The 18,610-nt window shown below is 41.6% G+C and overlaps 2 protein-coding genes across 2 annotated transcripts; both read right to left on the reverse strand.

The window, feature by feature from the left end:
• Window positions 1-2,812: 2,812 nt before the first annotated feature.
• Window positions 2,813-8,597, reverse strand: LOC307015086 (microtubule cross-linking factor 3-like). The gene is made up of 8 exons (XM_079643477.1): window positions 7,736-8,597; window positions 6,889-7,113; window positions 6,511-6,669; window positions 6,220-6,282; window positions 5,503-5,772; window positions 5,057-5,419; window positions 3,256-3,915; window positions 2,813-3,135 (listed from the first exon to the last, which is right to left on the reverse strand). Exons 1-8 carry the CDS (start codon window positions 8,504-8,506, stop codon window positions 3,025-3,027), a joined length of 2,622 nt encoding a protein of 873 aa, XP_079499603.1. The 5' UTR covers window positions 8,507-8,597; the 3' UTR covers window positions 2,813-3,024.
• A 2,429-nt stretch (window positions 8,598-11,026) lies between these two features.
• Window positions 11,027-18,318, reverse strand: LOC307014028 (very long chain fatty acid elongase 4-like). The gene is made up of 7 exons (XM_079641675.1): window positions 18,031-18,318; window positions 16,233-16,324; window positions 15,453-15,640; window positions 14,772-14,852; window positions 13,317-13,488; window positions 13,065-13,192; window positions 11,027-12,696 (listed from the first exon to the last, which is right to left on the reverse strand). The coding sequence occupies exons 2-7, from the start codon at window positions 16,297-16,299 to the stop codon at window positions 12,418-12,420; spliced, it is 915 nt and encodes a 304-aa protein (XP_079497801.1). The 5' UTR covers window positions 16,300-16,324; window positions 18,031-18,318; the 3' UTR covers window positions 11,027-12,417.
• Between the last annotated feature and the right edge of the window lie 292 nt (window positions 18,319-18,610).

Genomic DNA, 18,610 nt, shown 5'->3' on the forward strand with positions numbered 1-18,610 from the left:
TCCTCAGCTATGGTTTAAGCTCGGTAATTGAATGTTTTAGCCGCAATGCACGTTGGGATATGGTGTTAATGCGATATGAAATCTGAAAAACATTTCAGATTTTAGGATTTCCGAAGACACTACACACTACCCATAATCCTCAGCTATCGTTTGGGACTACAGTCCCCGTGATTAATCTTCAAGCTCTGGGATTGGATGTTGGAGTGGCAGTGTGCCAAGGTTATGCCGAGCGTCAAATAGTACTTTGAAACGGAACAAAACCACGGCAGACTATCCAAAACTGGACTCCAACGGGACGAATAACTACACATGCTGTCCTTTGTGTTTCGCAAAATGTTCTATGGGACTTCTCTACTGGGAACGTTTTCGTTTTTCCCACAATTAGAAGTTGCCAGTATTAAACACATTGGTGTTATCAAATTTACATATAATTAATAAATGGGTGAAAATTGCTTGTGTCCATAATGGGCAGCATTAATATATACCCACATGACAGCTCATTGTTACTTTGTAATTCTACTCCACTACAATTCAGAGGTTATCCTGGTATTTTTACTCCACTACATTTATTTTAGTTACTTACAGATTCTGATTAATGATGTGAAATGTAAACAACCCTTAAATCAGACTTTAGTTACACCTGAGTACAATCAGGCGAGATATTAGTTGGTGCTTGAGAAGACTAAACATTTATCTGCAGATCCCTATAAAGTATATTCATTACTTGTTATTCTCTACTAATAGTTCATTAAAGACTGTATATAATGGCTATTTTGCACATCCCTTTCAATATTTTCAAAGGTTTATTGACATATCATATACACAACTACGGTGTAGTTATGCAATGAATGAAAAACTTGGGTCGCAGGTTCCTCAACAGTGCATTAGAAGACATCTATCAATATGTGTATACCTCCACCATTAAAGTGTCATATTCTGCACATTTCTTATACTATCTACATAAGAGTATAATTGATATGTATAATATCAGTTAAAATAAGTGCTTCAACATAGTTAACATCAGTGTTGAACCGTCAGTGCCTTCAAGGTATTCAGAGAATACCCTGGAACACTCAGATAAAACAAACAAAAAATCGATTTAATTACATAAATAAAATGTAATAAAATGTATATAAAATGAATAAATGAGAATTGATTTGTTTGTCCTTCTCGGACCATGCACTACGCATTTCAGTGGTTTTGTGTTAGAAAAGAACGCAACCAATCAGATCTTGTTCTGGGTCTCTGGGTAGAATATACTTCAAGAAAGGTATTCTACATCCTTGATAGAATGCCCTGGCCATTGCACTGAATGAGAGCGTACGTTTGGACTGACAGTTTGATCAACCAATCATATATTGATTTGTAGCCAATGGGCGTATTCTTTCAGAGTTTCCCTCGGTTCCAGGGTACTCTAGAACGCCCGCCAGTTAACTGGCTCGAGACAGAGGATCTAGATGAATGCGACACACACAAGGTACACACAGCCATAATAACTTTTGATTATTAGTGTAGGGCACTTAAGTATGTATAACATCTGAAGATGTGTAGTTTTATTCATGTTTTCACATAATTTTACAGGATATTGCTATATTATTTCACATTTTTTACTTCTACACATTAATATCTGATTTGTAAAACATCACAGACAGAAAGGCATATCCGTCATTTAATGGTAAGCTATTGAAATTGTGATTCCATAGATGTGTCTCCCATCACACAAATCCCCTGACTATTCTCTCAACTCAGTATTTACATTCTTATATTCAAAGAAAATCAGTAATATCTTTAAAAACTACAAGTCCTTTTCTATCAGCTGTGCACCGTTATGGTGTAAATATAAATATATCCAACAATTGGATCAAATATAAAAGTCAGCCGAATTAATTTTGATACTGCAAGGAGTGTGAAGAGAAATTGAAGATGTTGTTTAATTGCTGATATATTTATGATCCACGTCATGTATTCAGTTTCGGCGGCATTTCTTCCAGTTTGTCCAAAGGTCTTCTCATCAGGGCTCTATAAATAAAGAACTACGGCAGATGTGTGATATTTAATGCAGCCGAACCGAGTATTACAATGGCGTTATGTGATGAATTCCAAAGAGAAAAGCAAGCACACTCGGATTAAAATATTATTTTCTTTAAAAAAAAAGAAAAAATCGGAATTTTATATCGCATAAACACCATATCCCAACGTGCATTGCGGCTAAACAATCCAATCACCAAGCTTAAACCATAGCTGAGGATCTTGGGTAATCAGTTCGGTGGGTATGTGTATCTGTTTCCGGTTATTTTATTTTTAAATTCAGTTGCTGACGGACGCCAAAAAAGCCAGAGATTATAGAATCAAAAAAATAAATAAAAACAAGGATAATTGTGTGTTATTGTTGAGTAAATAACAGTGTGTTATTTAGAAAAGAATAACAAATTAGAAGGAAAAAAAGATTTAAAAAATACAGATTTCAGCATTCTGAGGATCTGAGCCCCATTTATTTTCCTCGCGGACGGCAAAAAAAGTCTGACATTATACAATTTATAAACAATAATCATGGCTTGATATTGAGTAAGAACATGTTTTTATGAACCCCACAGCTTCCGGTCCTCCAAGTCCCGACCGGACAAAAATACGTGTTGCAGGCACGAAACACACTACCAATAGAAATACATTGCTTTTAAAATCGTTCTGTGTGACACGAAAAAAAGTGGAAAATCGTGTTGGTGAACACGAATCAATAGATTAAATGTCGTGACTATAACACGAAATGCTGTGGGACTGGGTTGTTCAGTGACACATTGTAACTCACCTTCTTTAGGGATAGACGTGGACAGTGATGATGTGTAATGAATAATATAGACTGCGGTGTTGAATCTAGCCGCACTTTCTTGAATGTGGTTGCAGCCTTGGCAAGTGCTGAGCTTTTTCTGTGCTTTTGGTTACCTTGGCAACAAAGAATGCGGGGAGGAATGGAAAACAACAGAGCAAAAACAAACAAGGAATGATGTGAATTAAGGGAGGCGTACATCACAGAACAAAGAAAAGAGTAAAAAGAAAGACTAGTTTAAAGATGGTGGCGTAAGAGAGGGACGAGAATAACACAAGTATGAGGATGAGCAAAATTATAGGCTGGAACATCTGGGCGGAGGACAAACCAGGAGGTCGGATTAAGTGTAGAAGGGAAGAAACAGAATCAGCATTAAACTCTTTGAGATATTTTATATGCACCGTATGAACATTTTAAAATATTTGTCTCACCGATAGTGGTTCCTCTGTGTCCCTGCCCTCGGGTCGAGGCACTTCGAGTCTGTCTATAAACGTCTGCAGTTCTTTCCGGAAGGCTTTCATCTGGGCGTTAATACGATACAGAAGCTCGTGTTCCCTGATCCGGCTGCCATCTTCCTCTCCGCCCTCCTCCCCTCCTCTCCTGAACATCAGGTCACCGTTTGTCACAAATACCCTCGCCTCTGAGATGATCGTGGCCGTATCAGCGATGAGCCGGTCAATGGTCCGAACAAGCCTCTCAGCCTCCATGCGGATGTCAGTCATGTGTTGCCTTTCGAGCAGGCTGCACCGGCCAACAGGCAGGAAGCGGGCCAAGGGGGAGGAGGCGGCGCCCTCAGGCCCGGTGGGGGTGTAGAGGCCCCTTGTGGGCGTCAGGCAACGGCTGCTTCCGTTAGTGTTTCTGACCTCGTCTGGGTCACTCTCCCCACCTACAGGGCCCTCGCGTTTGCGGTGGGGTGGGACGAGGCGTGAGGAGGAGTCCTCATCGCTCTCACGGCGACCACTTGTGGCTCCGCCCGCATCGCTCTCTGCGTCGCTGTCCCGCGGGCTGGGCCGCAGGGAGAGGTGGGATGCCAAGTCATAGCGTTGCATGTTAGATAGGAGCACACGGTTCTCGTACTGCAACTGCATCACCTGAAAAAAACAACAGAGAGGTGATGAGAATGAGATTTTGTAATCAAAACACGGATGTGCCTATTAGGCTACAGCGAAGATGCCAGCATAGTCATGGTAATTTACTAAAATATCAAAACGTAATAAGTATAAAATACAATATATAAAGCACCATTTTAACATTGTCCGTAGGGATGGGTATCGAGAACCGGTACTAAGTCAGTACCGGTACCTGATTGGACGGTATTGGTATACCGTTAAGCCGCTGGACAAATGGTGCTGCTATCGGTATATGAATTATGCTACTTCCTTAGTTTAAACAATTGTGGTTGGTTGGGAACCCTCATCCCATGTGAAGTATCCGGTTTGAGTACCACTCTGATTGGCCACTGTGAATGCTACTCGTCATCTCTCCTAACAGCGCTCTTATTACTGTGAGACTCCCGGGGGCAGACCATAGGGGCAGACGCAACATCTTGCTAGAAACAGCGTCTCAAGGCTTCTTAACATTTAACAACCTATTAATGATGCATACCCACTTAACGGGAAAAACTCAGCTAACAGACGATATTAACCATTTGACCTGGAACAGAAGTCCAACACCAAGAGTCTAAATCAACACTTAGCAAAACGGCTACTTTAGCACATAACTGTCAAATGCGATCATTTTATGTCAAGGGCATAACAACGGTTAATCCAATGTCTCTGTGTAACTTTAAAATGATTACTGATAATCCATCATAACAATTATAAATAATAAACGCAATAGAGAACCGCAGTGACGCATCCTAAAACCCGGAAGTAAGTTAGCATTTTTACCACTTCCGGTTCCTTCGACAAAAAGCAATGCATTTTCTCCATAGGATTTTGGAAAATAGTCTGTGTTTGACACAAATTGAAGAGACAGATCACGTTTTGTTCTACGACATTAAATACATCAGCAGTGAACCTGCTGGTGATAACATTTAGCATCTGGCGACTAGATTTATGATTAGAAAATTATAAAAGTAAAATAAGATAAGATACAAAATAAGATACAATGAGATTAGAAATAAGGCTTAACAACATATCCTACTTTTTATTTTACGACTAAAGTAAAGAATTTCAGAAAAAATAAATATTAACTTAATATTTGTCAATATTATCCATCAACTTGCAATACCTTGCCACTTAGGTCATTAATCTGTAGCCTTGCTGCCTTTAACTCCTCCTGCAGGGCTTCCGCCTTTGCTCCATCGAGGCCTCCCCCGTGCCTGCCGCCTCCCTCATGGGTTCCGGCTTTGAACCGTAACTTGTTCAGCTCAGTGGTCACTCTCTTGTTTTGATCTTCAACATCGGCCAGGTTCCTCCTCAGCAGCTCTGCCTCGTCTTCCACCAGCTGCAGCTGCTGTCGGAGCTCCGTCAGGTCATCTCCAAGGCCTCGCCCTGAGCCAGACCCACCCATCGCTCCGCCCTCAGAGCTTCCTGCGCCCTCTCCTTCCCCACGGATGTCGTCGAGCTCGGCCCTCAGCCCACGGTTTTCAACCTGTGGGGTAGATGGATAACATCTCACAGGATTCCCATTCACCACTCCCTTTTATAGACCCATGTAGCATTGTCTGCTCTTACCTCCAACTCCACTATTTTCCTCCCCAGAATGTTGGCCTCCTCCTCCACCAGGCGTAGCCGTAACTTGAGCTCTGACTCACGGGTGGTGGGCGGACCCCCAGCCTCTCCTTTATGATGGGTGCTGTCCAGTTCGCCATAGAACGAGCGGTACTTCTGCAGCTCTTGCTCTAGACGGTCCTTCTCTTTGTCAATCTTGGCGGTTTTCTTCCTCATAAGCACTGCTTCTTCTTTGATAAAAGCTAGCTGGCACTTAAGGTCCTCATTGACCTCCTGGAGATGGAGATAGCACAGACTGTAAATACTAAAGTGTGTTTAAGTAGAAAGAGATACAAACTAATTTTGAAGTTCACCCGCAATAAGACATAAAGACAAAAGGACAACCAATTAATGGTTTTGTAGCAGAGTCTGCATTGGACCTGGAAGCTGTTGGACATTTTAGAGTCTAAAGTCATTTCTGGATCTCTGCAAACTCTCAGCTTTCATTTGAATATACATTAATTTCAAATGATGGGAGCATTTGCTTTGGCCTGTTGTGGCCACAGAGCTTGAAAAGCAAAACAGTGAGAACATAATGTGAGGATGTGATTAAAGCCTTAATGTCACCCTCTCACAAATATGCAACAAGGGGGCCAAAGGAAAAAAGATTATGCAAAGAGGATAGCAGATGCTCCTTAGGGAAACATGAGGCAAGAATATGGATTATTGTGAAAACCTCACCTCGGTAGGAGTTTGTGCTGATTTCCTGTCAGTCTTCTGGATGTCCTTGCTTCCTCTTCTCTTCTGAGAATGTTGAGACAGAATACAGAAATATTTGGTTTTGTTTTCTTTGTGTGTATTTATCCCATTTACACTCTGACACTCTACTTGTAATATAAAACATCCTAAAGTGCACTATTCCAAAAGGTCCACAGCATTTGTGATGATAGCTTAAGCAGAGCACAAAATTGAGTTATTTTGTGCTCATTAATGTCACGTGATGTGGTTTAGTGTCTACCAGGGTTTACTTGCCTCTTTGGTTTTGTCCAGTTCATTCTGCAGGGCTTGTTTGGTCACTTCCACCTCTATGAGTTTCTGTCTCAGTTTCTCATTCTCATCCTCGGTCTTTGTGCGTTTCTCCTCCACCTTTTCCAGCTCATGGTGCAGCCTCACAGACACATCCTTCGCTACCTTTATGGTTAAATGAATGTGAGGACAATAATATAAATATTCACACTCATTTCCAGTGATATTCATGTTTGATCTTCACTTTTGATTATGTTTACATTTAAGTTGACCCACATTGGGGTGTTTTCACCTGTGCTTGTGACTACATTAACAGCTTGCAAACATATCCTGCTCCCAGACAGACACACAGGGGGTCTAGCACCTTCCCCTCCCCTCTCGCACCTTCAGGTCCTGCTCCAGACTCCTGAGCAGCTCCTCATCGATCTCTCCCGTCTGTGCGTAGCGCAGCTTCTTCCTTTCCGCCTTCCTCAGACGGTACTGCAGGATCCGGCAGTTTTTGTTGGCCCTCTCCAGCTCACGTCTCATCTCCTGCAGCTGACACGTGTCCTCCTCGTAGAATGTGTCTCGCATCTCGTCCATCTCGGCCCTCATTTCCTCAATTTCACACTGGCAGGTGCATTATAAAGATAACGTGTCAGTTATTCGATTATTTTAAATGAAGACTAAACTCTGCTGTTTTCTGTTGACTTTTGACTTCACTGAGTTTGTATTGGATTTGTTTGGCCTTCATCAAAATATAGTTTGAATTTACTTTGTGCAAAAAGACTAGACAGGATTTTTGCTTCATTTGGGTTTTCTATGGCATGCAAATTGTGGCCTTTCACTCCCTTTGTCGCTCATTTTGACACAACATATCATTGATCCTATCTGATCGATACAGATGTGATCAATAACCAATTACTCATTATAGTAGTCTGTGTTTTTCCAACTTAGGTCTTAGCTTTATGTTCTGTGAAGACATAGGATGTTGAACAGACAAATTAATTGATGTTTACTCATCTGCACTGCAAACGCAATATTTAGTACAGAGTGGTTGGCCCCAGGGTTAACAGGGCCACAGACTCCAAATAGGCCTAAACATGGTTTATCTGTCACCCTAATATGAAAAAAACAAACGTCGACAGTGTTGCAATGGATTCTGGGGAGGTGATACATTGTATTGTTTGTCTAAAATCATCCCTAGATGATGACGAAACATCAGTCTGCATAAAAATAGCATGTTACCAACCTTAAGATCATCATTTTCGTCAAGCAGCCTCTCCACCTCGTCCTCCAAGGCCTGGTCCTGCTGTGTCACGGACCCCGCCTCTGTCTCCTCTGCAGCCGGCCCCGGCTCTCCCTCTGCGGCCTCCTCTGGCCCCATGTTCTCGGTCTTGGTTTGCATATTTGCCCCGCTTCTTCTTAGTCTCTTCTGCAGATGGAACTGGGTGAGTTCAGCCTGCAAGCATCCTCCTCTCCACAGACCCAACGAGGCGAGGCCGCAGCCCGCAGACGCGCCGCTTATCTCCCGGCTCCTTCCGCCTTTCTCACCGAGTGTCCCCTCTCTCACCACCGCAGGGAAGGAAAACGATCCTGTGCTGGGCAACAAACGCCGGGAGAAATCGCCTTTTATGCAGGGCAGGGGTAAAACAGAGCGAAGGGCCGATGCTGATGAATCTGTCGGAGCTTCCCCGACAGCATCCGCCCTGTTTTCTCTGACTACATCAGCTTCAGCACCATCCGGGTGAACAGCTGCTCCGCCGCGCCTCTCTGGCTCCCTCTCCCTTCCGTCAGCGGACCTCAAACTCTCCCTCGCCCCGGTGTTTCTGCTACTTCCAGCGGGAAGAGGAGATCCGGGCCTAGCTGGGTATCTCGGAGCTCGCTTGGTTGCCCCTTCCTGGGCTGTAGCCGGCGAGGGATCCCGGTGCTGCCTCCGCCCCCTCCTCCTCCTCCTCCCTGCGCTATTGTCTGATGATGACTGTGATGGAGCAGCTGTAGCGCCGCCGGCGGCAGCCTTCATTTTCTGCTGCACTCAAACTCCAAACATGGGCGATGGTTTGTAGTTGTTTATCATGAAGTTAAATAGCACAGCAGCTCCAAAATTGTTCAATTACATAAGGTAACCCAATTGTAATATTTATACTATAGAGAGTTAAGGAGAATGCCACCAGAGCTTTTCTGCGATTGCGCACACTTCACTTATCATGACCCATAACTTTATGGTCTACTTGTTTACTCCAGAACTTGTGGACTTTATATTTTGCAACAACATCAACGACACTTAAAAAAAAAAACGTTTTAAAAATCTCTTATGCATCTCACAGAGCTCCAATGGGTGCATTCTTACCGCAGAGTATGAAGCAGAGTCGCTGACACAGGGCACCACCAGGCACTGCAGGGGCACCGGACAACTGACGTGAGGATGTACGTCAAACCAGGAAGTAAACAGCCACCCCCACATCTTTATCTCTCTCTAAAAAGTTCAATTTCCATTGCTAAATAAGAACAGTATTTCTAAAGCAGGTGGCAAATGCTTTACAGAGTAAGGATAAAGTAGAGGTTATATCCTTTTACAACAAACATTTACAAGAGAGGAATATTCACTTAAATGTATTATAACATAAGTTAATACTTTGAAATGAAGGCAGGGCTAGAATGCAATAAATCAATTATTAACTAATGTGTAACTTGATAAGATCAAAATGGGAAGAGAGCAAAAAAAAAGTGTAAGATAATGTGAATAAGGCACAAACCCAAATCACAATACTCCAAAATGAGGTTAATGAAACTTTAAACATATCAATAGGGATCAGTCTAGGTGCGTTGCATATACAGTATATATATATATATATATATATATATATATATATATATATACACAGTATATGTTCTCCTGCATTATATCTAGTAAAGGGTCCACCTATTTGATCCCTGTAAACTAAATTTGTAATATCCTCTGTAGTTTTAAAGGTGCCATTCTTAAGTCTGAGAAAATGTCACATAGGTTTAAAATTATCTGAATCATTTGGGCTAGTTTAATATTAACATAACTTAACAAAAATATACAAAACAGTCGTTTTTAGACATTTTAATGCAGAAATGTCACATATTCATTTCATGTTTTGTAATACATTTGTTTCTTGCTTGACAATACTGAGTTTAATGTATTAAAGATTCCCAGCATGTACATAAAATATGCCTCACCCACTCTGGTCATTAATCACAAAATGTACTTTAACTAAATCCAGTCCCAGCAGAGGGTGCTCTCCACAGACAAAGCAGGGTCGGCTCCATCACTAAAAACAATCTGTCCCGCGCAGACGGAGAGCCAGTAAAACGCTGACTGTTTCCACTCTACTCGGATAGAATGAGCGCCTTAGTCATATAATTGCTAATGAGATGAGTAAGTGACGGGCCAGGTTTGCAGAGATTTAACCCCTGACAATCTGACCCTTCACCCTAACAGACTCGCTCTCTCAGAATGGGTCAATATGCTCTTCAGACGAGATGTCTATTTGCTGCACATTTTCCAAGGCATGCAAAAAGTAAAACATTTTGGAACTAGCAATGTGTTTCACACTTTAAAAGGTTTCTTAAGAGAGTTGCCAAAGCTTTGTAATTCACCTTGGTGTGTGTGTGTGTGTGTGTGTGTGTGTGTGTGTGTGTGTGTGTGTGTGTGTGTGTGTGTGTGTGTGTGTGTGTGTGTGTGTGTGTGTGTGTGTGTGTGTGTGTGTGTGTGTGTGTGTGTGTGTGTGTGTGTGTGTGTGTGTGTGTGTGTGTGTGTGAGCCCCTTTAGCAGAAGCGATGCTGGTTATAGTGACCTGTACTAAAGCCTTGGCTCTTCTGCAATCCTCTTAGTCCCTGGCTTAGATCCCTCTGTGTCCCCGTGGAGGACATGTACTCCTCATCCAGTTTATCATTCTACACCCTTGCACCTTGGGTTTTGCACCTCCACCGGGATGCGATGGGTTCAAAGAGACAGGTGGTGGTTTACTAGGATAAGAAGTAAGGCTGCTAAGTAGTGCATGTAGCCTTCTGTAGAGTAGTTCGAAGGATGTGGAAAAAGTGGCTTACAAAGAAACCCTCAGTGGTATCAGGAATAACAGAATGGTTGTGATTTGAATTTTTTTTGGAGCACAGGAAAAAGATAGTGGAAGAATCATTTAATAGAGGCCATTACTGGATCCAGAATGCGGTGAAAGAGCAAAGGGATATAGTGTGCTTGTCACAGGGTAGTCAAGAAATGGATACAGTGTGTTTGAAGAATCTGCTGAAATTCCTTAAATTAACCCTGATATTAAACTCACAGCAAAGCACTTTTATAGGAAAAAACACACTTCAACATATGCACCTCTTTTTGCTCTGCCCCTTGTCACACAGAAGTATTGTATAGTTATTTGCTCAATAGATCGACTCGGTATCAAAGCTAAATGTTAACTAATCCATACAGTTTGAGAGTCGCAGGAGCAACCTGGTGGCCGATTAGCAAAGGCTTCCCTTCCAGTGACCTGATTTAAATGGTAACTCATGGAGTGACGTGGAAATAAGCTCTTTTGGAGCTAAAGCCAATTTACCCCCAAAGATTAGGGCAGATCTGTCTGGACAGGCCACCTACTGTACCTCTGCCTCTCACACACACCTAGAAGAGTACCTGGGAGGAAGGGAGTAGAGGAATGAGCTGAGAGATGGTAAGAGGGGGGATGGGAGGTCTTCGGCTCCAGATTAGTTTCTTTAATGGGTGACAACTTGATCCTATACGTTGACTTCCTAAAAGTCACTGATTTACAACATACTTAAACTGACACAAAGAAACACAAACGTAAACTATTGGGTGCTGACATTGTCTTTATTTCAGTTATATGTGCAGACAGAAGCCGTGTTGCCTTCATTCTTAATAAGACAATGAAATTACCATTTGTTTTCTTTAAAAAAAAAAAAAAAAAAAAAAGCTCTTTTCAGGAGGAGTTTCCCTTCAGTCCAACATGGCAGTGAGACGATTTTGAGCTGAATTTCAAATGTCTTATTCTTGCACCTCGGCTACATCGCACAGCAAACAGAAATAAATGATGAGGACCCACATACAAATATTATAACAAAGATACCCACACATTTGCATAAATACTCAAAGAAACTAACAATGCCACTGTCCCAAAGTGTTTTAAACCAGGTTTTAATCACAATGAACACGAAATAAAATGTAAGTATCATGTCGTACAGTTGTATCAGCTTGAGACAGCAGAGAAAGTCCATGACATATATGATTGGTGGATGGTGTAGATAATTGTAAAGTTAAATACAATAGATGGCAGTTATGAGAATGTCTCATTGTGATTGTTTTTGTTTCCTAACTTTGTTCAACTCTAAGTATTCGTAAACAAATGTCTCCCCACGAACCCAGAAAAAAACCCCTTTGTTATAAACATCTGCATGTTTCCTTGTTGGTAATAATTAAATTAATTAAAACTCTTTTAGAGCACTAGAAAATAAATAAGCATATTAAAGACTATTTAAGCTTTCAGTTAAAACAATACTGGAATCCAGAGTACAAAAGTTGGAGGTGAATCTTGGTTGATAAGATCAACGATGCTGAGTTTGTAGGTCCTTTTTTAATATGTTGGTCCTATGACGGTCCAGAACACAGTTGGACAGAAGAGCTCGGAACATACGTGATCAGCATTTTGCTTTTTTAAAAAAACAACTTTTATGGAGACAACCATCACCCCTCTCTTCCTTCTCGAAACCCCTTATAGACACAAACACACACTTCTATGCTTTCAGCTTTCCGAGTTGGTCACAAATCACATCCTTCTACATTATTTGGAGGGAGGAGGAAGCTTTCTGTTTATTCCTTACCCAACCCTTCCCTCCTTCTCTGGCTCTTCCAACAACTGTCCTCTCTCTTTAAATCGCCGAGCACGCCCTCTTCCTTCTTTACTCCCTTTTCGCTCTTCCTTTCTTTTGCCTCTTTCCGTTATCTTCCACTTGCTCCACTTTGCTATGACCGTTAGTTACCATAGAGGTGCCGTTCGCCGCGGACTTGACTCCCTTCTGCGAGGAGGGTTTGCGTCGGTACGCGTGGTAGTAGAAGTTGGCGAAGAGGATGATGAAGGTTACGGCGTAGCCAATCAGAGCCCACTGCATCCAGGCGGGGAATTGACAGCCTGTGTAGAGGGAGTAGCCGGCGTGGCCGATGGTCACGTGGAACTGGATCTGTTCAACAGACAAATTGTATAAACAAAATGAGGCGACAAAAGAGCCCACATCATGGTAAAACCACAATGAACCTGCAGCATGTAATTGGAAAACAAGGATTCCTATAACCATGGATTAATGTAAGACATTAGTTATTATGCACTGAACATATCTTTCTCAGTACTATCATTGAAGGACAGAGATCAGTATTGTTCAGTGTATCTAATTTGTCTTTTCTAGTTCTTTATGTTATCTAGCTGTAATGCTTTGACGAAAGTATAATCAGTCAGATCATATTTTGAAATAAAAACACTTTTAAGGAAGAAAAACAGACCAAAGAAATAACCCCAACCCACAAAACAGGTTATCTTTAAAGTCACACTCACGATCTGAATAATGGTGAGGTATTTCTTCCACCAGAGGTACTTCTGCATATGAGGTCCCAGAGCAGCCAGGCCGTAGTACCCGTACATGAGGACGTGGATGGAAGAGTTGATGGTTGCACCAAAAAATGCTGTGGGAAAAAAAATATAGGCGTCAACTTGTATCAGAGTTCAGCGGTCAGGGGATTTCAAAGTTGATAGCGTTCAAACTGAATGTGAGTGCAACTGAAGACTCCATAAGATCCCTTTACTCACATTGTCCACCTGGGACCCATTTCATGCCGATCCACCAGAGGATGAACATGGTGCAGTGATGGTAGACGTGGAGGAAGCTGACCTGGGTGAACTTCTTCCTCAGGATGAAAAACACTGTGTCCAGGAATTCTACGCCTTTGGAGATGTAGTACCACCAGAGAGCAGACGCTATCTGAAGACGTTAATAACAGGACCAAGGTCATTATTACGGCTTGATGAGGAGGATCCTGGACTCTAACACCGCTGCACACAATAGCATCTTTGATGGACTGCGAAATACGGTGGGAAGACATTGGCGTAGTGTTCAATATGGCTTCTTATGCTGTGTTTTCTGTATGTTACATCTTCTTTAACGGGACACGCACTCAATCCCTTCAAAGCTAAATTTAAGGAGTTGAATTAATACTAAAAAAATGCGTTTTCTATTGACAGTAGCCTGGCTATTTCAACATTAGTGGTTTGTGCAGGATGTCCTATGAAATCCTTCACATTTCTTTTTGACCAATCAGTGGTCTGAAGTGTTTTAACCCCACCTTCTAGTATAGGCTCAGACCTCGTGGAACACAGCTTAGATGGTACCAAAAAAGGTTCCAGGTACCATCCACAACCTTTTCTAATGGAAAACAAAAAAGGAGCAAAGTAAATACAGCCCTGCGGTGAATGTGAGGCTTTGAGGTCCTAGTAAATCAGACCTCTAAAACACTTACCTGAATCCACTTACGTAGGGCAGTTGAGTGAAGTATTACTAAAAATAACTACTGCACCAAGCGTTTGTATGAGTATATTTGTGAACAAGGTATAAAAAAAACGAAATGGGAAACTAAATCTTTGTTTTTGCCATCAGGGAAAGAACATCCAAATACTTCAGATATCACATGAAGAGTAAGTCTGTTTTATATACTATATATTTATACTATTTGTCACTCAAATCAAAGTGTGTTCTCTTATCTAAATCTTTGTCAGCCTGACATGCAGATAGTACACATGGCTGATCTCTCAGCTGCGGTGGTGCCTTCATGAAAGAGCAAAGGCCTGAGGGTGGAGATTTGGGTGGAGTGTCATGGTGGTGAGACCAATTACTCCTGCCTATCTGAGAGCAGGCCACACCCTATGCGTCCTGGAGTCACTAGAGGTACACACACTTTTACTCCTCTCTATTTCTGTACTCCTTTAACCCCAGACAAAACTAAAAGCACTGATCTCCTTCAGGTCAATGTTTTCCTGAGTGTGTGTGTGTGTGTGTGTGTGTGTGTGTGTGTGTGTGTGTGTGTGTGTGTGTGTGTGTGTGTGTGTGTGTGTGTGTGTGTGTGTGTGTGTGTGTGTGTGTGTGTGTGTGTGTGTGTGTGTGTGTGTGTGTGTGTGTGTGTGTGTGTGTGTGTGTGTGTGTGTGTGTGTGTGTGTGTGTGTGTGTGTGTGTGTGTGTGTGTGTGTGTGTGTGTGTTGGAGGAAGCTCACCCTGACTTCATTCTCATCATTGGAGTAGCTGACGGGCTGACAGAGGTAGCTGTAGCCGGCCCTTCGAGATGCTATTAGGAGCTGGTGGGAAGAAACACACCACAAACTCAGAACATGGTTGACAATTCCTAAGATATCAACCTAGCAACAACTTCTGCAGTGAACTTCCTGTTGACACTTTTCTAGTGATCAAGTAATCAAGATGCATAACAGCCTGGTTGAGATATTACTGTGAGAGAACACCCATATAAGACTTACTGTTCGACCATTTGAAGGCACTTCAAGGCGGTAGTAATTGTCTTGTTTCTTTAAGTTAAGTAGTGGGTTTATCACAGTGGATAAACCCACTACTTAACTCCTCCGCCCTTGGTGTATTGTCTTGCCTTTTCATGCATTCTGTGCCATTTTGGAGTTTAGACATCTTCCCTCTATAAACAAATATTTTTGTATAGTGTATGAAGTTACTTTTTAAACTTCTAACTTAACTTTTTTAGCCAATAAGACCTAGAGTTTATGTATGCATTAACAATTATATCTGGCATGATTGACAGATATTCTGAGGGAATGCTTTTTGGAAACAGTCCTTAGTATCTTATCACGCTTTTTCCACGTAATTCCCTTTATCATGACAAACCAGCTATATGTCACATGTACTAGAGTAATACATGTACGTGTCTTCACCTCTTTGGCGATGTAGAAGTTGAGAACCACCATGCTGAAGTTGTAGACTATGAGGGTCTTCCTGAGTATATAGGGCTGGCGGTCCTGCATGTATCTAGGCCCCGCCCACAGGAAGAGCAAGTACAGGCAGCTGATGGCCAGAGTGGGGAGGGGAGATGACATCATCGGCCAGCTCCCCACCCTCTTGTCTGCAGGAAAAAAATTGAATTATGGGAAAATGTAAGGTATGGTGATTAAACAACAGAACAGCTGTTGTTAACACATAGGTAGTGCATTTAGTATCAAGCCAATGTGCTACAGTTAACATTTACACCATGTCACACAACCTTTAGTTTTTGATTTCTATATATTTGGATTACCGTTAGCATTCTGATGAATAGATCAATGAAAGTTTAACCACAATCCAGGTCATTTATGACATGCTTCATCAGCATTTTGGCAGTTTTTGTCATTCTTTTGACACTAGTCTTATGAGTAATGGCTACAATTTACATGCATACAACTAGGTTTATTGCATAAGATATCATCAAAAATATTGCACAAACTACCTCTGGCTACTGCTTGGTTCAACTTTGACCTGCCTAAGTTTGCTTTTTAGTTATATACATGTAATATTAAGTAAGGCAAATTTCTTCTGTGTACTTTCCTGTACATTCCCCTATCTAAGTGACTAAAACGTCCCCTAAAGACTTGCAATGATAACGCTAGACGCTCCTGAATAACCTAAAGTGGCACACTGATCTTGTTTGAATTAGAATTGAGTGATTGTAAAGATCTTACCTGATATAGTAAGGCCCCATTTGTAAAATTCTACAGTGTCATTCACAAAATGTGTTACAGCCTCCATGGCTCTGCCGTTGGTCCTGATTATACTGTGGCAGGAAGAGAAAGAGAGAGAGAGAGACAGAGGGGAGAGACCCAGCGTCAGTGAGAGCCACCCAAATTAAATCACAGGCCATACGTTTCCTATCAGTGTAACTAGTAGCATGAGGAGCTCCTCTATCCAATTTTAGTATGTGTCACTCTCTGCTTATACTCTTGGAAATGGCTGCAAAGTATCCCTGCAATGATCAGCTAGCAATTATTGATGTGCACCTTTATTAGGCCAATTATATGTAGACACACTTTTCAGCATCTTGTCAAACTGACTTTTCAGCATGTGGGGTCCTTCTGCGATAACATCTCTAAAACATGAATAAACAAGAGTTTTTAATAGGGGTACATTATGCTGTGGTATATTATATGCTACAACACTTATTCACCCAATCATAAATGCATGGAAAAGGTTTGCGCATTGTTGCAAACGTACTGATGAGAATATTATCTTGCCTTCATTTGAAACAGGATGCCAATATTAACGTCCAAGATGCTAATGAGTTTTCCATTGATTCCTGTGATTGCTGGAAAGTCTCAACATATTGAGATAATTCTAGGAAATAGGGTGGAGGATACCGAGTAATTCGTTTTTCTTTTTTGACCTGTTTCTCCATCTCTGTTGGACCTAATAGTTAATGTAACTTGCTCACTAGCAGGACACGTTTGACATACAATTCAAGCACAATACAAGTTAGCAATATGTGTTCTATATTAAGAGAGACATGTGGAACCCATTGACTGTGATTAAGCAACACACACTTGTTATCCACATTCGAGCTGAGAGCAGGCTTCTCCATATTAATCTATTATTAATCCAATGAATGAGATCGGGTGACCTTTTAATAATGAATTGCAGTGTGACTACTGCCCACCAATGAGTGTTCACTTACAGGAGAGTTCTGAGTATTTAAGGCTACACATGGGAGGGTGGGAACGAGTTAATCTGCAGAATGGACTATTTGTTCAACACTTTATGGTTTATAACAACATAGCCATAGCCAGCCAGGGTTTAGTTTGGTTGGAGTGGGCCACGGAAGGGAATCAGATAGAGAGGGTTAACCCGGTTTGTGAGCACACAAAAAGACAGGGGCGCATGTGTCAGCAGGTTTCGCTCGGGCCGCTCAAGAGGCTTACATTCAATTGATCAACGAGCTTAGATGTAACCCTAAATACAAATGCCCAACGAACCACAAGCCTGTTTGATGGTTATCTGCCTGCATGTGCTATGAGAACACTTGAACAAATATGAAGAAAATAGTGAATTACACTTTCAAACTGAAAAAATGTATTGTAATTTTGCCATTATAAATGGTTTCACTCAGTTAATAATAGTCTGGCTCACCCATAGCCATTTAAACTACTCACAAGTGTTTTATATGTAGGTTAACTAAAATGTAATGATCCCTTTCCTTGGCTTAACAGGTGTCTGGGTGAAAGGTGCTAACAGCTAATACATGCAAGAATAATTTAGCTAACATAGTACAAAACTGTGAAAAGTATCGACCCATGTAGAAATAATTGATTTGACTTGGACAAAGGGCTGGGGTTTTTTCCAGCAAGGCTTCTTAATTAAGCCCAAAAATAACGCTAAGAACTGGGAGTTAGCCGGTTTATACTTTGAATGCAGGAGTAACATTTGGCATGACTGGAACCTAATAAATACAACGCAGAACAGAGAAAAAAGGTTAAAAACGCTACTTACGTCCTCGATATTTAAGAGCGTGTAATGACATCCGGTGCAATGTGATGCCCAACTCCTTTCTTCTTCTTCTGCCGTCACTGCTAGTCAGTTTCTACGCCGCTCCGGTTACAGTTCGACATGAAACAGCAATTTGGCAAGAAACTAGACAAGGCAAGTGAAAATATATGACTAAGAAAGCCCAATTATGCATTCAGTCCGTGCCGGCCGCTCAGCCGCATCATCTTCTTGCAATCTCCCAGACACGGAGAAGCCAGATGGCATTGCGCATGCGTGCATTCACTCTCTAGGCTCGTGTGTGTGTGCGCGTGCGGCAGCCTTTTGGGAGCTCATGGATCTGTGTGAGATACTTACTTATTTTCTTCCTCGGTTTTAACTGCTACTGTATCACTATCAGGGTTGGGAGGTTTGCTTTAGAAATGTACTTTACGATTACTGTACCAGTGAACAAATGTAATCAGAAACCTAATCTGAGTATCAAAATATAAAAGTAATGTAATCTGATTACTTCCGTTACTTTTGGATTACATCAATATCAAAATGCAATGCACATACATAAAAGGAAATATCAACAAGATGTTTT

This window comes from Notothenia rossii (genome assembly GCF_949606895.1).
Source record: "Notothenia rossii genome assembly, chromosome: 8".
Taxonomy (NCBI): Eukaryota; Metazoa; Chordata; class Actinopteri; order Perciformes; family Nototheniidae; genus Notothenia; species Notothenia rossii.

Excerpts from the sequence above, each read along its gene's own strand:
- LOC307014028 (XM_079641675.1), bottom strand. The coding sequence starts at position 16,299 with ATGGAGGCTGTAACACATTTTGTGAATGACACTGTAGAATTTTACAAA. Across the intron at positions 15,641-16,232 it reads ATGGGGCCTTACTATATCAG|ACAAGAGGGTGGGGAGCTGG; the intron begins GTAAGATCTTTA and ends TTTTTCCTGCAG. Across the intron at positions 12,697-13,064 it reads ACCTCACCATTATTCAGATC|ATCCAGTTCCACGTGACCAT; the intron begins GTGAGTGTGACT and ends TCTGTTGAACAG.
- LOC307015086 (XM_079643477.1), bottom strand. The coding sequence starts at position 8,506 with ATGAAGGCTGCCGCCGGCGGCGCTACAGCTGCTCCATCACAGTCATCA. Across the intron at positions 7,114-7,735 it reads ACGAAAATGATGATCTTAAG|TGTGAAATTGAGGAAATGAG; the intron begins GTTGGTAACATG and ends TGCACCTGCCAG. Across the intron at positions 3,916-5,056 it reads TTAATGACCTAAGTGGCAAG|GTGATGCAGTTGCAGTACGA; the intron begins GTATTGCAAGTT and ends TGTTTTTTTCAG.